General features: G+C 48.2%; 1 protein-coding gene across 1 annotated transcript in view; it reads left to right on the top strand.

Annotated features, from left to right (window-relative positions):
• The first annotated feature begins 1,094 nt into the window (after positions 1–1,094).
• The window catches only part of LOC108228817 (T-lymphoma invasion and metastasis-inducing protein 2-like), a 22,737-nt gene continuing 8,861 nt past the window's right edge, over positions 1,095–14,970 (top strand). Inside the window, exons 1-5 of the mRNA XM_037981693.1 lie at positions 1,095–1,227; positions 11,791–11,913; positions 12,424–13,677; positions 13,961–14,375; positions 14,654–14,826. Of these exons, the coding sequence (XP_037837621.1) occupies positions 12,430–13,677; positions 13,961–14,375; positions 14,654–14,826 (1,836 nt within the window). The 5' untranslated portion in view covers positions 1,095–1,227; positions 11,791–11,913; positions 12,424–12,429. The remainder of the gene's footprint in view (positions 1,228–11,790; positions 11,914–12,423; positions 13,678–13,960; positions 14,376–14,653; positions 14,827–14,970) is intronic.

A 14,970-nucleotide genomic window follows, 5' to 3' on the forward strand; every position in this document is an offset into this window, starting at 1 on the left:
TGAGGTTCAGCTCAGGACCGGGACGTCTCGCAGCTGAAAGGTGAGAAAAGTGTTAAAATCTAAAACTTTCAGTGTTTTATGATCGCTGAGCTGTTCAGCCAGTTTTGTGTGAAACTGTTTGTTGCTGTGAACGTTATTTTACTGCCGCCTCGATGTTTCTGATTGGATCTGCTGGAGATGGGCAGATATTTAAAATAGGTGTGGATTTCAGGGCGGGGCTTGAAGGTTCGAAGGTTAAAGTCTCCTCCATGAGTCGGGTTTGATCTGGTCTGGAAACAGGAAAACGTTCCCAATAAGAATAAGAGTTTGAATGTAGAGCAGGTATAAAGAAATAAACCTGAGGACTGGTGAGTTTAATAAAAACTGAACCTGTTTTGTGGTTAACCTAACCCTGATTCACAAACGGCACATAAATCTGACAGGGTTGATTAGCTGTGGTGGCCATCTTGAATTGGTTTGAGTTGCAGATGTTGATCCAGTTTCAGTTCCTGAGAGTTTCATTCAAAGCTGTCCGTGTTATTCAGGTAATTACATGATCGCTCACTTTTAATGCTGAGTCAGCATTTAGTTCTCCTGCTGATGGATGAATGGTGACACTCGGCCAGCAGGGGGCAGCAGAGAGCTGCTCGGTCCTGTTTGTCCCTCAGTCCAGTGATGGACCGGACCTGTCCATGGACTGGACTACCTGTTAAACCTGACCTGAGTGAGACTGCCTGCACTGACACACACCTGTTCACAGGTGAGAACCCTCAGGAACCGTCACCTGCTGAACGCGTTACTTCAGCAAACTTCTTATCCTGCTTCTAGTTTCAGCTGCTGGTTCTCTGGCTTTAGCTTCAGCAGTCATTCAGCAGCTTTCAGCAGTTCAGTAGCTTTAAGCAGTCATTCAGCAGGTTTTAGCAGCAGCTTTCAGCAAACATTCAGCAGTCGTTCAGCTCTCAGCAGCTCTCTCTGTTCCTCCAGTTAAAATGTATTTTCCCTCAGTGTTTGTGTTGAAGAGTAAAGTTGAATTAAAGCTCTCGTCTGTTTCCCGTCTCAGAGTTGTGGTCTGCTGGAACAAGTCCTCCTCCTCCTCCTCCTCCTCCTCCTCCTCCTGGTCCTGGTTCTGCTGGAGGACCCGCCCTCCTGCTGTCAGGACAGGAAACACCCGAGTCAGACTGAGGAGGAGACGTGAGCGCAGCAGAAGGATCCTCTGAGCTGATGACGGGTTGAAGCTGGGTTCTTCAGGTCAGTGTTTGTTTGTTCTGTTTCCTTTCTGTCGGTTCCTGCAGAACGTCTGTGACCTCTGGTGGTTTCTGTCATCCTCGGTTCTGTCTGATGTTCTGCAGCTGCTGGAGAACAGACACTGAACGCATCACACAGACCTGACAGTGAACGCGTCATGCGGACCTCTGAGGCTGAAGGGTTTCACCTCCTCAGAGTAGGAGCTGTGGATGACTCTCAGCTACTACCACCCCTGATCTGAGCTCAGGAGATATTTTGCTGACAGTAGAGACAAACGGACAGATGTTCTCCCTCTGGGGTCGGGGCATAGGAGGAGTCGGGTTCTGTCATTGGTTGACCAGATGAAGTTTCGGAGGAGAACCATGATGGACGTTAGTTTCAGCAGGTGTGTGTGTGTGTGTGGGCGTGTGTGTGTGTGTGTGTGTGCACGTGGGTGTGGGTGTGCGCGTGTGTGAGTGGGTGTGTGAGTGTGTGTGTGTGTACGCGTGTGTGTGTGTGTGCGCGTGTGAGTGCGTGTGTGTGTGTGTGAGTGCGTGTGTGAGTGGGTGTGTGTGCGCGTGTGTGAGTGGGTGTGTGTGTGTGTGTGCGCGTGTGTGAGTGGGTGTGTGTGTGCACGTGGGTGTGTGCGTGCGCGTGTGTGTGCATGTGTGTGTGTGTGGGTGTGTGGGCGTGTGTGTGTGCGCGTGGGTGTGTGTGTGGGCGCGTGTGTGTGTGAACAGAACAGACTCATTAAAACTAAAGGGCTTCCTGCAGAGACCCTGAATCCTCCAGAGACCGTTTCAAGACCTGAACCCCCCCAATAAACCCACACATGGTGGTCCAGGGCGGGTCAGTCCGCTGAAGGTCTTTAACCAAGAGTCGGGTCTGTTTCAGCTCTTCATCAGAGCGGTTGCCACGGTAACCTCCTGACGCTCCTTCATTCAAACTTGTGACTTTTCAGGAATGTAAACAAACCGGGCCTCGGTCTGTTGGGTTTGTGGCTGTTTGGGTTGGAAGCCGAGCTGCTCGGGTGAGAAACGCCCCGACGGGTCGAACACAGATCCGCCTGTGTCCAGAGAAACCACGCCGACCCGTCAGAACCCGAACCGCTCCAGAACAAATAACCACGGAGAGAAAAGCTGACGGCGTTCGGGCCGGGTTCTGGGGTTTGTTCAACGTTAACAAGTTTTCTTCTGACAGGAAGTAAACGTGAAGTTTAAAAAGATCAAATCAGTTCCTGGTTCAACTCTCAGGGATCAATAACCGGATCAGTGTCACCTCAGGGAGGTCAAAGGTCACCACAGGTCTTTGTTCTCTGACCAACAGAAGGAACTTGTTGGGTCCGGTGTTCCTGGTTCTCCATATGTCGGGTCTCAGTTAAACAGCGAGTTAACGGGTTAACGAGGGTCAGAACCGAGCCGGCCCGGTTTGTTGATTGACGGGTCGACGGGTTCAGGTCGCTCAGGTCATAAAGGAGGACATTTTATTAAACTGGTTTATTTTAAAATATAAGTCAGTTAACTGGACTTCTAAAAATGTTTTCATCCTAAAAGGAAACAAACTAGTGGCTAAAAGTAGCAGCACAGCAGCTAAAATGTAAAAACATTTTGCTGCAGAGACCGCGGCGTGTTTCTGTGGGGAAACGATTATAAATAAAGTTGTTTCATGAAAAAGAATAAAAGTTAAAGTTATTAAGTGAAGTCAAACTGGGCTCAGATGTTCTGTCGGTTTGCTGCCTGATGGGTCAGAACTTTATAAAGTTATCTCTGAATGAGGGGAACTTAAACCTTTCAAAATAAAAGCCCTCATTCTGCAGAAACAGGCTGATGAACATCGGCAAGTTTTAAGCCCCGCCCCTCAAACCAATGGGACGTAAATCCAGTTTGGATCGTCTTTAATGAAGCTGGTTTGTTTCAACAAAATGAAAGAAAAAGATTCAGTTTGGATTCTGTAATTTTCTCCAAACGGGTTTCTGAATTATAGAGTAATCTCCCTCACACACACACACACACACACACACACACACACACACACACACACGCTGATGTGATTACTCAGAGGCCGGAGGAAACTCGTACAACTCATGATAATGAGGTTTATTTGGAGCTGCAGCTGTAATTTCAGGAGTCTTCTGTCTGCAGCTCCAGTGTTGGGAAAAGAGAGAGGACCGTAAATACACACACACACACACACACACAGGCTCTTAGTCAGACTTGTCAGGAGGTTCTGGAGGTCCGAATGTGGAGAAGCTGCAGTTTGTCTTCAGTTGCTTCTATTATGGAGGAATTAGTTTTTAACTTTAGAGACGTTTGTCTGCAGAATGAGTCACAATGATCTAGTTGTTGTTTTACTCCGGATGTCCTCCCTGATGTAACCCGGGCTCAAACCTGCAGCCTCGGGAATACGAGGCGGTGCTGTCCGCTGAGCCACCGTGAGCCCCAGAGAGGAACCTTTCAGTATTTAATTACTTTTAAATTCTCCATCTGAAACGCTTCAGAATGATTTGATTTGATGATTTCTCTCTTTGTAACGAGAATGTCTGTTTGAAAACATTATACGAAGGGATTTCCTGGTGCTCCAGCAGCCGGCAGAGACAAATGGTCCGGATTTATAAGACATACTTTGATTTGAAGAGGCTTTTTCAGTCGGATCTCTGGACGGTGTCCTTCTGGACAAATCTTAATTACAGCAGAACTCGGTGAACTGCTCTGCAGTTTGTTCTGACCCATTCCTCAGAACGGGTCACATTTATGTCCACCTGCTCGTTCCCCGGACCACCATCAGCTTTAAAGACTGAAACCATCTGAGGAATCCTGAGGAAAGGATTCAGGTTTTCTGCTGACTGGACCAAACGGGCTGAGGACGGTCACATTTTGTCCTCAGGCCTGTCTCCGTGTCTCAGATGGTTCTGTTGGAGCGGCGGAGGTTCTGCTGCGTTACGTCAGCCGGTTCTGTTCTCAGAGCAGCTTCCAAAGCTCCAACCAGGATCAGCTGCTTCCAATTACTCTCTCCGTTCCCACATCATGTTAACGAGCCTCGCTCGCCCGGCCGCTCCGGGTTCGGATCACAGATTCAACATTTCATCACTTTTCTGTTTATTCAGAAACAAACACGTTAATTACAGACTGGACATCAGATTTCAGGTTTTAGGTGACTGACTTGTCTTAATTCTTCATTAAAACTCTTTGTTTTCCCGTCCTAAAGAGGGAAATATAAATCCAGTCATCTTATTTTCCACCCAGAAGAATCCCTGAGGTTTGACTCCATTCCTGCAGCGTGGCGTCGGTTTGGTGACGGAACGGTTGGAAGCAGCTGTGAGGTGGAAACCAAACCTGCAGAACGGCTTCTTTCCCTGAGAGGACGTTCTCCAGACCAAAACCTTCAAAATAAAATGAGCCTAAAGCCGGCATGAAGAGGGGCGGGTGATAGGCATTCCTTCCAGGGCTGCTAGGCCTTTAACTGTGTGAACGCTGAGTCAGCGTTTTCTTCCCTCCTGCAGACTTTATTTTATCTGTTTATTAATCAAAACCTTCAGTCCAATCAGGCGACGGCTGCTGCGACTTTTAAACATATTTAACTTCATTTACAAACTTTGATTCTCAATAAAATACATTAAAATCTTTTCAGTTCCTTTAAAACATGGATCTGTTTCAGCATTTTTCTGCTCATTCTATTAATCAGAAGCTAAAGTTTTGATACATTTTGTTATTTCAGCTTTTAGCATTTAGCTAGCTTGTAGCTTTCAGCTCCTTCAGCGGTGCTTCAGCTCCCTCCGTGTTCTCACAGAAAACATTTCTCCGGTTTCTTCAGTGTCGGTTGTGTAACAAACACGTTCCTGTGGTTCCTGGTGACTCACAGCAGCTCTTCCATCAGGAGTTTAGCTGTTTGTTTTTGTGCGGCAGCTGCTGACAGAAGAATGTGATGTTTCCCATAAAGCTGAAGGTTTTAGAGGCTGAAAGGATCGTTACTCCACTGTTGTTGTTGTTGTTGTTAGACAGTCAGTTAAGTAATCCAAAGATCTGCAGCCATTTGTTCACGTTTCTCTGAATGAGACTCCGGGGTGCAGTTATGGAACCATAAACAGCTGCAGGATTAAGACTTCATCCAGCAGAAAGAAAACACTGACCGAGACGTGCCGAAGAACTCCAGTCCTGAGGAAACAGAAAACTACAAATAAAACCGGAGAAAGAGACAAAAAGGCTGGAAGGTTAAATCTGCTGCTGAGATGTTGGTAGGTTGGGATTTAAGACATTGGGTTGGAAACTTTATAAATGTAACCCAGGCGTGTTCTGGTTCTGGTGGGGTCGGTACCGCGGGTCGGTACAGTCCGGTGTCAGCAGGACAGGAAGTTGGACCTCCTCAGAGGTGTTTCTCACAGGAAATCAGCGTTTGTGTCGCTGACGTCATGTTGTTTACGACCAGAGAGGGAAATTCCTGCAGCAGCAGCCAGATGTTTGTCTCCCGCTCGGATCGGCGGGAAGCTGACAGGAAGCCGGGAGGACGGATGAAGCTGCTCTTCTGTTTTTAGTCCGAGAGACGCAGGAAGCAGCAGATGGAGCATCATGGAGCGTCATTTTAAGGTTTCTGCTGTAGGAGATACCAGCTAAAAACACCCTTTCACTTTCAGCTCAGAGCCAATGGAAGTCAGTGAGAGTTTGAGTGTGTGACCTCTGACCTCTGACCTCTGACCTCAGGGACCCATCAGTCCTCCCGCAGAGAGAGACAAAAATACTTTAAAGTTAGTCAAAAAATGGCTTCAGACTTTCAATAATTACAGTCAGTCACTTTATTCTGCTTTTATGATTCTTTGTGACTGACTCAGGACTTTTGGACTTTTTGTGACTCTTTATAAACTCATAATGACTCGTAACGACCCTTTGATGACTCGTTACGACCCTTTGATGACTCTTTATGACTTTCTGTGATCCTTTTTTTGACCCTTTCTGGATTCCGTTCAGATCATCTCTCATTCATTTAATTTGATATAACCACGTAAACATGAACGGGTTCTGTCGGGTCGGACCACTCTGGTTCTGTCAGCTCAGCAGAACCTGAGTCCAGTGTCTCTGATCTTCATGAGGTGTTTTCTCAGCTTCAGTCTGCCTGTTGGGTCCGATCAGCATCATTTCCACGAGCCGGTCTTTAGTTTGTGTTTCTCAGACTTTGTTCACCTCACCGGGTCGGCTGTGAAAACTCAGACATTCCTGTGAGGCTCAGGCTGCGCGCTCGGACCGAACCGGGCCGGGCTGAACGCCTTTGGGAGCATTTCCTGCTCTGAAACAAACGGGCCTTTCAGATCCGAGCTTACTTCCACCCAAACCTCTGTAGTCATGTTTTCAGGACAACAACAGAACCTTTGTGGACCTGCGGTTTCATGGAACCACAAGCAGGTTCTGAAGACAATCAGCACTTAAAGGAAAAGGTCAGGGCTTGTTACCCTTCGTGGTCCTGATTGTGTTTTGGGTTTTTTCCTGTCAGATCTGATAAAGCCTGACGGGACGCCTCGAATGAAACAATATCTTGGAGAGGTTGGGTGTGGACCCGGACTTACAGAAACCCAGCTCGCCGCCCGTTAATCTGGTAACGGGTCAGAACTTCAGACTCTGTTGATCCTGTGGTTGGACTCTGTTGACCCGAGCTTTGGGCTAACCTCAGAATGCTGCTCGTTCCTCCATGTTTCCTCATGTTTGTTTGGGATCTTGTTGCTGGATTTAAAGTGGTCTGTGGACCAGCAGGACCCTGGGAGGTCTGCAGTCTGAGTCACAGATCTAAAACCTGAATGAAGCATCTTCTGTGTCCTGAAAGCTGCAGATAAACGAGTCCATCAGCAGAGTGTTGCTCTCAGGCCTCTCTGGTTCTGATTCTGATTTGTTCTGATGTGTTTGACGTTTTCTCCTCGGTTAATCAGAACTTGTCCTGGTTTCTGTGTTTACTGGTGGTGGTTTTACATTTGGACTCAGAGGGAAATGAACTGTGGTTCTGTTGGTTTGGACTCATTCAGTGTTGATTAAACTGTCGGATGAATCGTCTTATTCAGCTGTTTCTGAACATCAGAGTTCAGTTTTAAAGAAAATCATCTTCATCTGAAAACTGCTGAAAGAAAACAAGAATACAAAAAGATTTTCACTCATCGAAGACCAAAGACCAAAGACCTGAGACCTAAGACCAAAGACCAGAGGAGACCAGAGACCTAAGACCAAAGACCAGAGGAGACCAGAGACCTAAGACCAAAGACCTGAGACCAAAGACCTGAGACCAAAGACCTGAGGAGACCAGAGACCTAAGAGTAAGGACCTGAGACCAAAGACCAGAGACCTGAGACCAGAGACCTTAGAGCATAGACCTGAGAGCATAGACCAGAAACCAAAGACCAGAGACCTGAGACCAAATACCAGAGACCAAAGACCAAAGACCTGAGACCAGAGACCTGTGACCAAAGACCAGAGACCTGAGAGCTGAGACCAAAGACCTGAGACCTGAGACCTGAGTCCAGAGACCTGAGTCAGGATGTGATCCTCGGATCATCTCCCATCGGTGCGATCTAACGAAGCCCTTCCTGCTGACGCTGTCCGTCGGTGGTTCTGTGTGGAAGCCGTTTGTCGCTCGGTGGTGTTGGAGGTTTGGAGTCCTGACAGCCGGACTCTGATGCAGCAGCGACCTGCAGATGACCCTGAGCAGGTTAAAGGAAACTGTATTTGATCTGATTAGAGTCTGTGAGGCTCCCCGACACCAGCAGACTCTTCATCCAATCAAACGTCGATTAGAGACGATCAATCAGAGCAGCTGAGGAGCCTGCAGGAGACCAGGAGGATGATGACATTAACTCCTGCTGCAGAGATCCTTGTGTGTTTGTTTGTTTTTTCCTGGTTTGTTTCAAATATTGATGATTGATGTTTGATCAGAAATAATCTGTTTAAAAGCTTCAGATCTTCAGAAGAAGGCTGGATCACGTGGAGTTCTCTCCTGGGGTTCCTGTGCAAAAACCTCCATCTGTTCGTCCTGCTGGTTCCTGCTCAGGACTGCAGGGAGCTGATGTCTCCAGCTGTCCTTAAACTGAGAGGGGACAGATCACTGGTCCATCGCAGGGACACATGGAGACAAATGAGACAAACAACCATTCCCTCTCTCACCCACACTGAGGGACAGTTCAGTCTCCAGTGGTCCTAACCTGCAGGGTTCAGGGAGGACATGTAAAGTCCTCACAGAAAGACCAGGAGGACAGCTGGAGTGAGGAGACGTCTCTAACCAGCTGCTGGAGCTTCTGTTAGGAAAATATAAAATCATGTGTTGGATGTTTGATTTATCTGCTCGACTGAAACTGAGTGAGAGAGCAGCAGACGTTTGAATCAAAACTCTGAGAAAGTCTGAGCACACACACACACACCTACACACACGCGCGCGCACACACACACACACACACACACACACACACCGTCTGTAAATGTTCCTCAGTGTTCTGCAGGACGTTCTCAGCAGCAGGGGTCACACCAGACACAACACTCAGGGACTCCACCCTCCGCTCAGAGCCGGGACAAGGACCCCAGTCAGCCGGGTCAGGAAACAGAACCCCCCCGCTCTTCCTCCTCACTTCCCCTGATGAGGAGGAAGCTCCTCCCCCTCCTCATGGAGCTCTCCTTGTCGCTGTAAGGCGAGGGCCGAGTCTGCAGGTCGTCGAAGCTGAAGGCTTAACGAGCTTTGAGCTCGTTTAGTAATCGGACTCGTTGCTGGTTTTAGTGTCGCAGCAGCTGATTCTTAATTTATTAACTTTAAAAACGTTCTTCCTCTGGGCTGGATTTTCCAACTTGTCCATTTTTTCATAAATAGTTTCATGATGTCTCAACGTAAATAAAGGGCAAGTCAACAGGTTACAAAATAAGATAAAAAACTCAACACAATCAGAGGTCTTCATGTTCAGCCTTTCCAGACGGATATTCAACATTTATCTTTATTTATTACTCTTTCTTCTTTCTTCTTGTTGTGCTGCAAACATCAGGCTTTGGTCTAAAACAATAAAACAAAAACTCAGTTGTTTTTGCTGCAGGACATGAGAAACGAGCAGTCTGAGTCCATCTGTGGACTTTCAGAAACTCGGTTTGATAAATTTAACTAAATCAAATTAAGAAACTTAAACTCAGATAAAGATTTTCCATCAGATGAGGAGAAACTGATGAGCTCCTCAGAGAACAGGTGGCATTCCTCCGAACCGGAGCGGTTCTGCTGCTTTAATAACAATTCAGATCGGGGGGGGGTCTTTGTCTGCGAAGAATGGGGGGTCACCCATGGCGGGGCACGCCACGAGCCGGCAGATGGCCGATGGGACAAAAGTCCTCTGCAGACTTTTTCCTTTGAAAGCTGCTCGTCTCTGAGCTGCAGGAGACAAAGCAGCTCAGGCCGGGGGGTGAGGGGGGGGGGCAGGTTTTACTGAAGCAGAGAAATTAACAAACATCTGATCGAAGGACAGCCTGAGACGATTCATTTAATTCACTCTGTGTGACGCAGAAAAACCAAGAATCAGGATCCGTCTGAAGAACCAGATCACCGACCGGCTGATCTGACCGCCTCCCAGACCGCCGACTGGCGTCCAGAAGGTTCCTGAACGATGAGTCGGCGCCGAGTCGTCGTTCACGCTCTGAGCGCTGACTCTTTCTTTGGTTTCTGTTTTCGACTCTTAACTCTGCAGATTTTTCAGCCGTTCATAAATCAGAACCTTCGGCTCATTCTGGAGATTATAGCTGCGTCTTTTTGTTTTTGTAACTTTTATACTTTTTGAAATGTTCATTTAATTTACAGTTTTTTAAAAATAAAATTGAGACATCATCAAATAAAAAAACTTTGTTTTCTTTGAAATCATTTCTAGCTTTTTGCTAATTACGGCTAAATTAGTCCTGCTGGGTTTAGCCTTTAGCTGCCTTCCTGCTTTAGCTTCTGTTCTGATTGTTTTAACGTCACTTCTTCAGTTTGTGCTACTTTTAGCTTTCAGCTGTTTTGCTTTTAGCTACTACTCTGCTGGTTTTAGCTTTTTTTTCTGGTTTTGACGTCGTCTTCATTTCTTCTGGTTTGTGTTGTCCAGTTAAACTCAGGGACTCTGAGCCACGAACACGAGCCGAATTTCAGCTTCTGAAACTGATTAGCTGTGAAATAATTTGACACAAACTTCTTTTCTTCTCCGTCTAATTAAAGTCGAGTCGGAGCGTTCCAGCTGTCGAGGTTTCAGTGACAGAGGTCAGAGGTCACGATGCGTCCTCCTTCGTCCTCTGAGACAGGATGGGCGTCGTCCCTCTCGAGCGGGTCGTTACGCACTGAACCTTCGGTTTGCTGTGACCTTTGACCTTTCTGCCGCTCGCTCAGGAAATGAGTCAAACGTGTGATTTCTGACAATGTTTGATGGAAACTTTCTTCTTTGCTCCGAGGAGAAAAAAATCTCATTTAAGTTCAGGAATCTGTTCTGACAAAGTTGAGACGTTGTGTAAAATGTAAATAAAAACAAAATTCAAAGAGAAGAATTCAGATTTTATCCACAGTGGAACACAGTAAACCTATTAGATGTTTAAACTAAGAAACGGAACCATTTTGGGACAAAAATCAGGTCATCCTGAACCTGCTGTCAGCAACACGTCTCTCTTCAGATGTTCCAGATGTTTCCCTCATCAGTATGTAAACATCTGGACCTGAGGTCGTCCCGTTCTGTCTGTTCAACAGTCCTGGATGGGAGGCACTAATGCACGCCCATACCATCAGAGAGGCAGGCTGACCTCAGAGGAGACATATCTGCTCACATCTGGCTTCTTCTTTGTTTACACAATCCTGTTTTCTCTTTATTCTGAAAGTGTTCCTCTGTTCTCAGCCACTTCCTGTCAGCTGGTGAGCCTCTAAAAGCTCGTCTCTGACTCACCTGCTGACAATTAACTGAATTAGTTAGAGAAGCTCCTCCAGATGTTTCTGACTTTAACAGCCTGATGTTTTGTTGTAAATAAAAGATTTATGAGGTTTGGACGTCTTTGGATTCTGTTTTTATTGAAGTATTATGGAAATTAGGGTTGTACTTCCTGACAAATTAAACTTTAATTGGGACTTTTGGATCCTCACACCAACAGAGACAACATGAAACTGAAATTTGTCTTTTTTTGTTTTTAATTTTTTTTTCTTTAAAAGTTGGTGGACCATTATGTGTTCCTTCATGGCTTTTAAACGCTCCATCATACGTGGAAAACAGAACATAACAGAGACAGGAGTGTGTTGATGTTCAGTTCTTCACTTTCTTTAAGTCTCCTGCTTTGTTTTGATGCTTCTGAGTGTTTTTTTATTTTAGATCTAATGTTTTCTGTCAGGAAACTGAGCCGTTGGATGAGATGATGTCCTGACGTCCAGCTGCTGTCTGAGCTCAGCTCTGCAGATTCATGTTTGACTAAAAGAAAAAAGAAACTGAAGCGGGAGAAAATCCCTCAGCATTCCTGAAAACCAAAATAAACACCGAGGTCTGTTTTAGAGAAGAAACGTCATGGAAGAGCTCTGCTGAGGAAGAGGAGGGAGGGGGTGGTACAAAAGGAAAGTCTGTGCTGAAGAGTCCCTCCTCCTGTCCCCCAACAGATGCTGTGAGGAGAGGGCGAGCGACATTCACAGCCGCAGAGAGAGAGAGAGCAGCTGGAGGAAGAGGAGGAAGAGGAGGCTGCAGGACGGAGCATGAAGGAGCTGCTGAGGAGCTAAAAACCGGTAAAACTCTAAACTAACTCTAAAAACTTTGATCTGTTCTGTTTCTTCCAGAGTTTGTTTTGTTTAGAAGTTTTTATTCTTTGTGTGGAAAAAATATTAAAAATATTGAAGTGAAGACTGAGGTGGAAAATTTAAATCAAATAAGTCTAAAGTTTAATTTTAAACTAATGAAATAAGTGATTAAAGAGCTGCAGAGCTGAGGTTTACCCCTGATGTTCTGCCTACAGCAGGCAGAGCTCAGAGATCCTGATGGAGACCGAGGTCTTCATGTTCTGTTCTCTGAGCTCAAACTGAGAGCGTATAGCTAACATGAGCTAAAAGCTAAATGTACCAAACGCCCAGCTAAACAGTAGCTGAAAGCAGCCGAAGCAGGTTTCAAAGAGGGCAATGTTTCTGAAGGATCTCCTGTTTGGGTCATGGGATCTGTCTAACTCCTGGGTCAGAGGGACCCGTAGGAGGTCTCTGATGTTCAGGGCTGACTCTGTCTCATGTTGATGATGTCATCCCCAGGTTGTCATGGGAAACGCAGACAGTACCAGCACCTTCGCCTCTCCGGTCAAACCCTCAATCAGGTTCTTCAGGAGGGAGGAGGTGCCATCAGCCCGCAGCTGGTGGAGGAGCAGCACCAGGGGCCGGGGGCGGAGCTACCTGAGCCAGAACGCCTCCTGGCGGTATGAGTCCAGACCTGCTGCCCCAGGGAGCCCCGGTTCCCCGCAGAGGTTCTGCAGGGTGGACCGGGCTCAGGACAGCTACAGGAGTCCGTTTGGATATCGAGGGAGCGACGGCGAGCGGACATCACTGGAGAGCGGCGGCGGCAGCCCGAAGGTGCTGCTCAGGAAAGATGGCAGCATGACGGTGGAGTTCACCAACTCCAGGGTGGTCCCTACTGAGCCAGAGGGTTCCCCGCCCGGCGCCGCTCCAGAACCGTCCCTCCGAACCAGTAAAGGCAGCTCGCTGAGCTCGGACGGCTCCTGGTACGACTCACCGTGGGGCGCTGCCGGCGAGCTGGCCGACAACGTGTTCGTCTGTGGGCGGAGTCTGGACAACAGCAGCGGTTACAACACCTTCTCCTCCGCTCAGGTGGAGGACATCTCACCGGGGTTTAGCTCCACCCACCTGTTCCACCCTGCGGGCTACAACAGCTGCTCCTCCGGGCGCACGGACGACAGCGGCCTCGGAGACTCCGTGATCCTCGGCCCGGTTCCACCATCCATTCTCTGCAGCCGCCACGACACGCCGCCGTCCTTCCCAACGTCGTTCCAAAACGGAACCACTGGATCCGACTCGTTTTCCACCGCATTCGAGACCTGCTTCCAGGAGCAGCCAGCAAACTCCGCCTCCTCCTCCTTTTCCTTTTCCTCGGCGCCTGATGATGTCATGGTGGCAGTCAGAGGCGTGGAGCCTCAATACTCCGCCTCCACGCTGCCCTGCCGCAAAGCTGAGCCTCGAAGCTCCGCCTCCACGCTGCCCTGCCGCAGAGCTGAGCCTCGAAGCTCCGCCTCCACGCTGCCCTGCCGCAGAGCTGAGACAGGAAGCTCCGCCTCCACGCTGCCCTGCTGCAGAGCTGAGCCTCGAAGCTCCGCCTCCACGCTGCCCTGCTGCAGAGCTGAGACAGGAAGCTCCGCCTCCACGCTGCCCTGCTGCAGAGCTGAGCCTCGAAGCTCCGCCTCCTCTGGGAGCAACCGGAAGGACTTCCTGAAGAGCCGAATCCGACAGCTGAGCGACTGGACAGGAAGTCTGAGCCGGAAGAAGAGGAAGATCCAGGTAATTTCAAAATAAAACACCAAATACAAAAACCTTAAGTTCAGTTTTTTGTTTAGTGTTTCTGAATTTTACATAAAATAAATCTGAGGTTAAAAACGTTCATCAAACCTGCAGATTGGTGAAGTTCTTGGTGAAACTTTGGGAGGAGTTTTTACAGCCTGTCTTCAGTCAACCCAGCAGCTCATAAACATTTAAAAAGTTTTTACTAAAAACAAATAAAAATAAAAATAAACCCAACAGGAAGCAGGAAGTGAACTTGAACTAACGGCTGATTTCTCTGCAGGAGCCGAACGGCAGCGAAGCCTCTGACGTCTTCATCAACGGACTGACCGGCACCGTCCTGTGGTCCTCCAACCCTCTGCACCACCAGAACCAGAACCAGGTTCCTCCAGTTCCCTGCTGCGCCGCTCAGAGGCAGAACGTCTATCAGAACTTCATGCAGGAGCTGGAGACGGGCTGCAGCAGCGTGGACCGCCGGACCGATCCCTCAGAGGGGGAGGAGGATGATGATGATGATGAGGAGGAGATGGATGAAGAGGAGGGAGGAGGAGGAGGGGAGGTCCTGATGGAGAAGGAGCAGGGCGTGGTGCGGCGGGCCGGGTGGCTCTCCTTCAAAGCTCTCCTCACCGTCAACAAGGACAGGAAGCTGGAGCTGGTGTCCCGCCGCAGGTGGAGGCGGTACTGGGTCACGCTGAAGGGTGAGACTCTGATTGGTCCCAGGTCCGGACCAGAGAGCAGGTTCTGACCCGGACCTGATCCAGCAGTCTTTAGTTGAGATAAAAACATGAGAGCACGTTTAATAACATCTGTCCAGGACTTCCTGAGATATTTTACTGACAGACAGAGGCAGGAACATGAGTTTTATTTCATTATGACATCAGACAACTACTAAGGTATAAATTAATAGATGAATGTGTCGTTAAACTTTATTAAACTCGTCTTCAGAGACAAACACTGAGTGGCGTTTACCTTCCAGGCTGCACGCTGCTGTTTTACGAGACGTTCGGGCGAAGCGGTGGCGAGCAGGAGCTGAACCCTCGTTACGCTCTGCTGGCCGACGACAGCATCGTCCAGGCCGTCCCCGAACACCCGAGGAGGGAGCACGTCTTCTGCCTGAGCAACTCCTACGGAGACGTCTACCTGCTCCAGGTGAGAGGAGCGGCCTAAGCATTTAGTTTCTGCTTCTTCAGCAGCCGTTCAGCTGTCATTCAGCTCTCAGCAGCCGTTCAGCAGCCGTTCAGCAGCCGTTCAGCTGTTGTTCAGCTGTCATTCAGCTCTCAGCAGCCGTTCAGC

Source organism: Kryptolebias marmoratus, linkage group LG19 (assembly GCF_001649575.2).
Source record: "Kryptolebias marmoratus isolate JLee-2015 linkage group LG19, ASM164957v2, whole genome shotgun sequence".
NCBI lineage: Eukaryota > Metazoa > Chordata > Actinopteri > Cyprinodontiformes > Rivulidae > Kryptolebias > Kryptolebias marmoratus.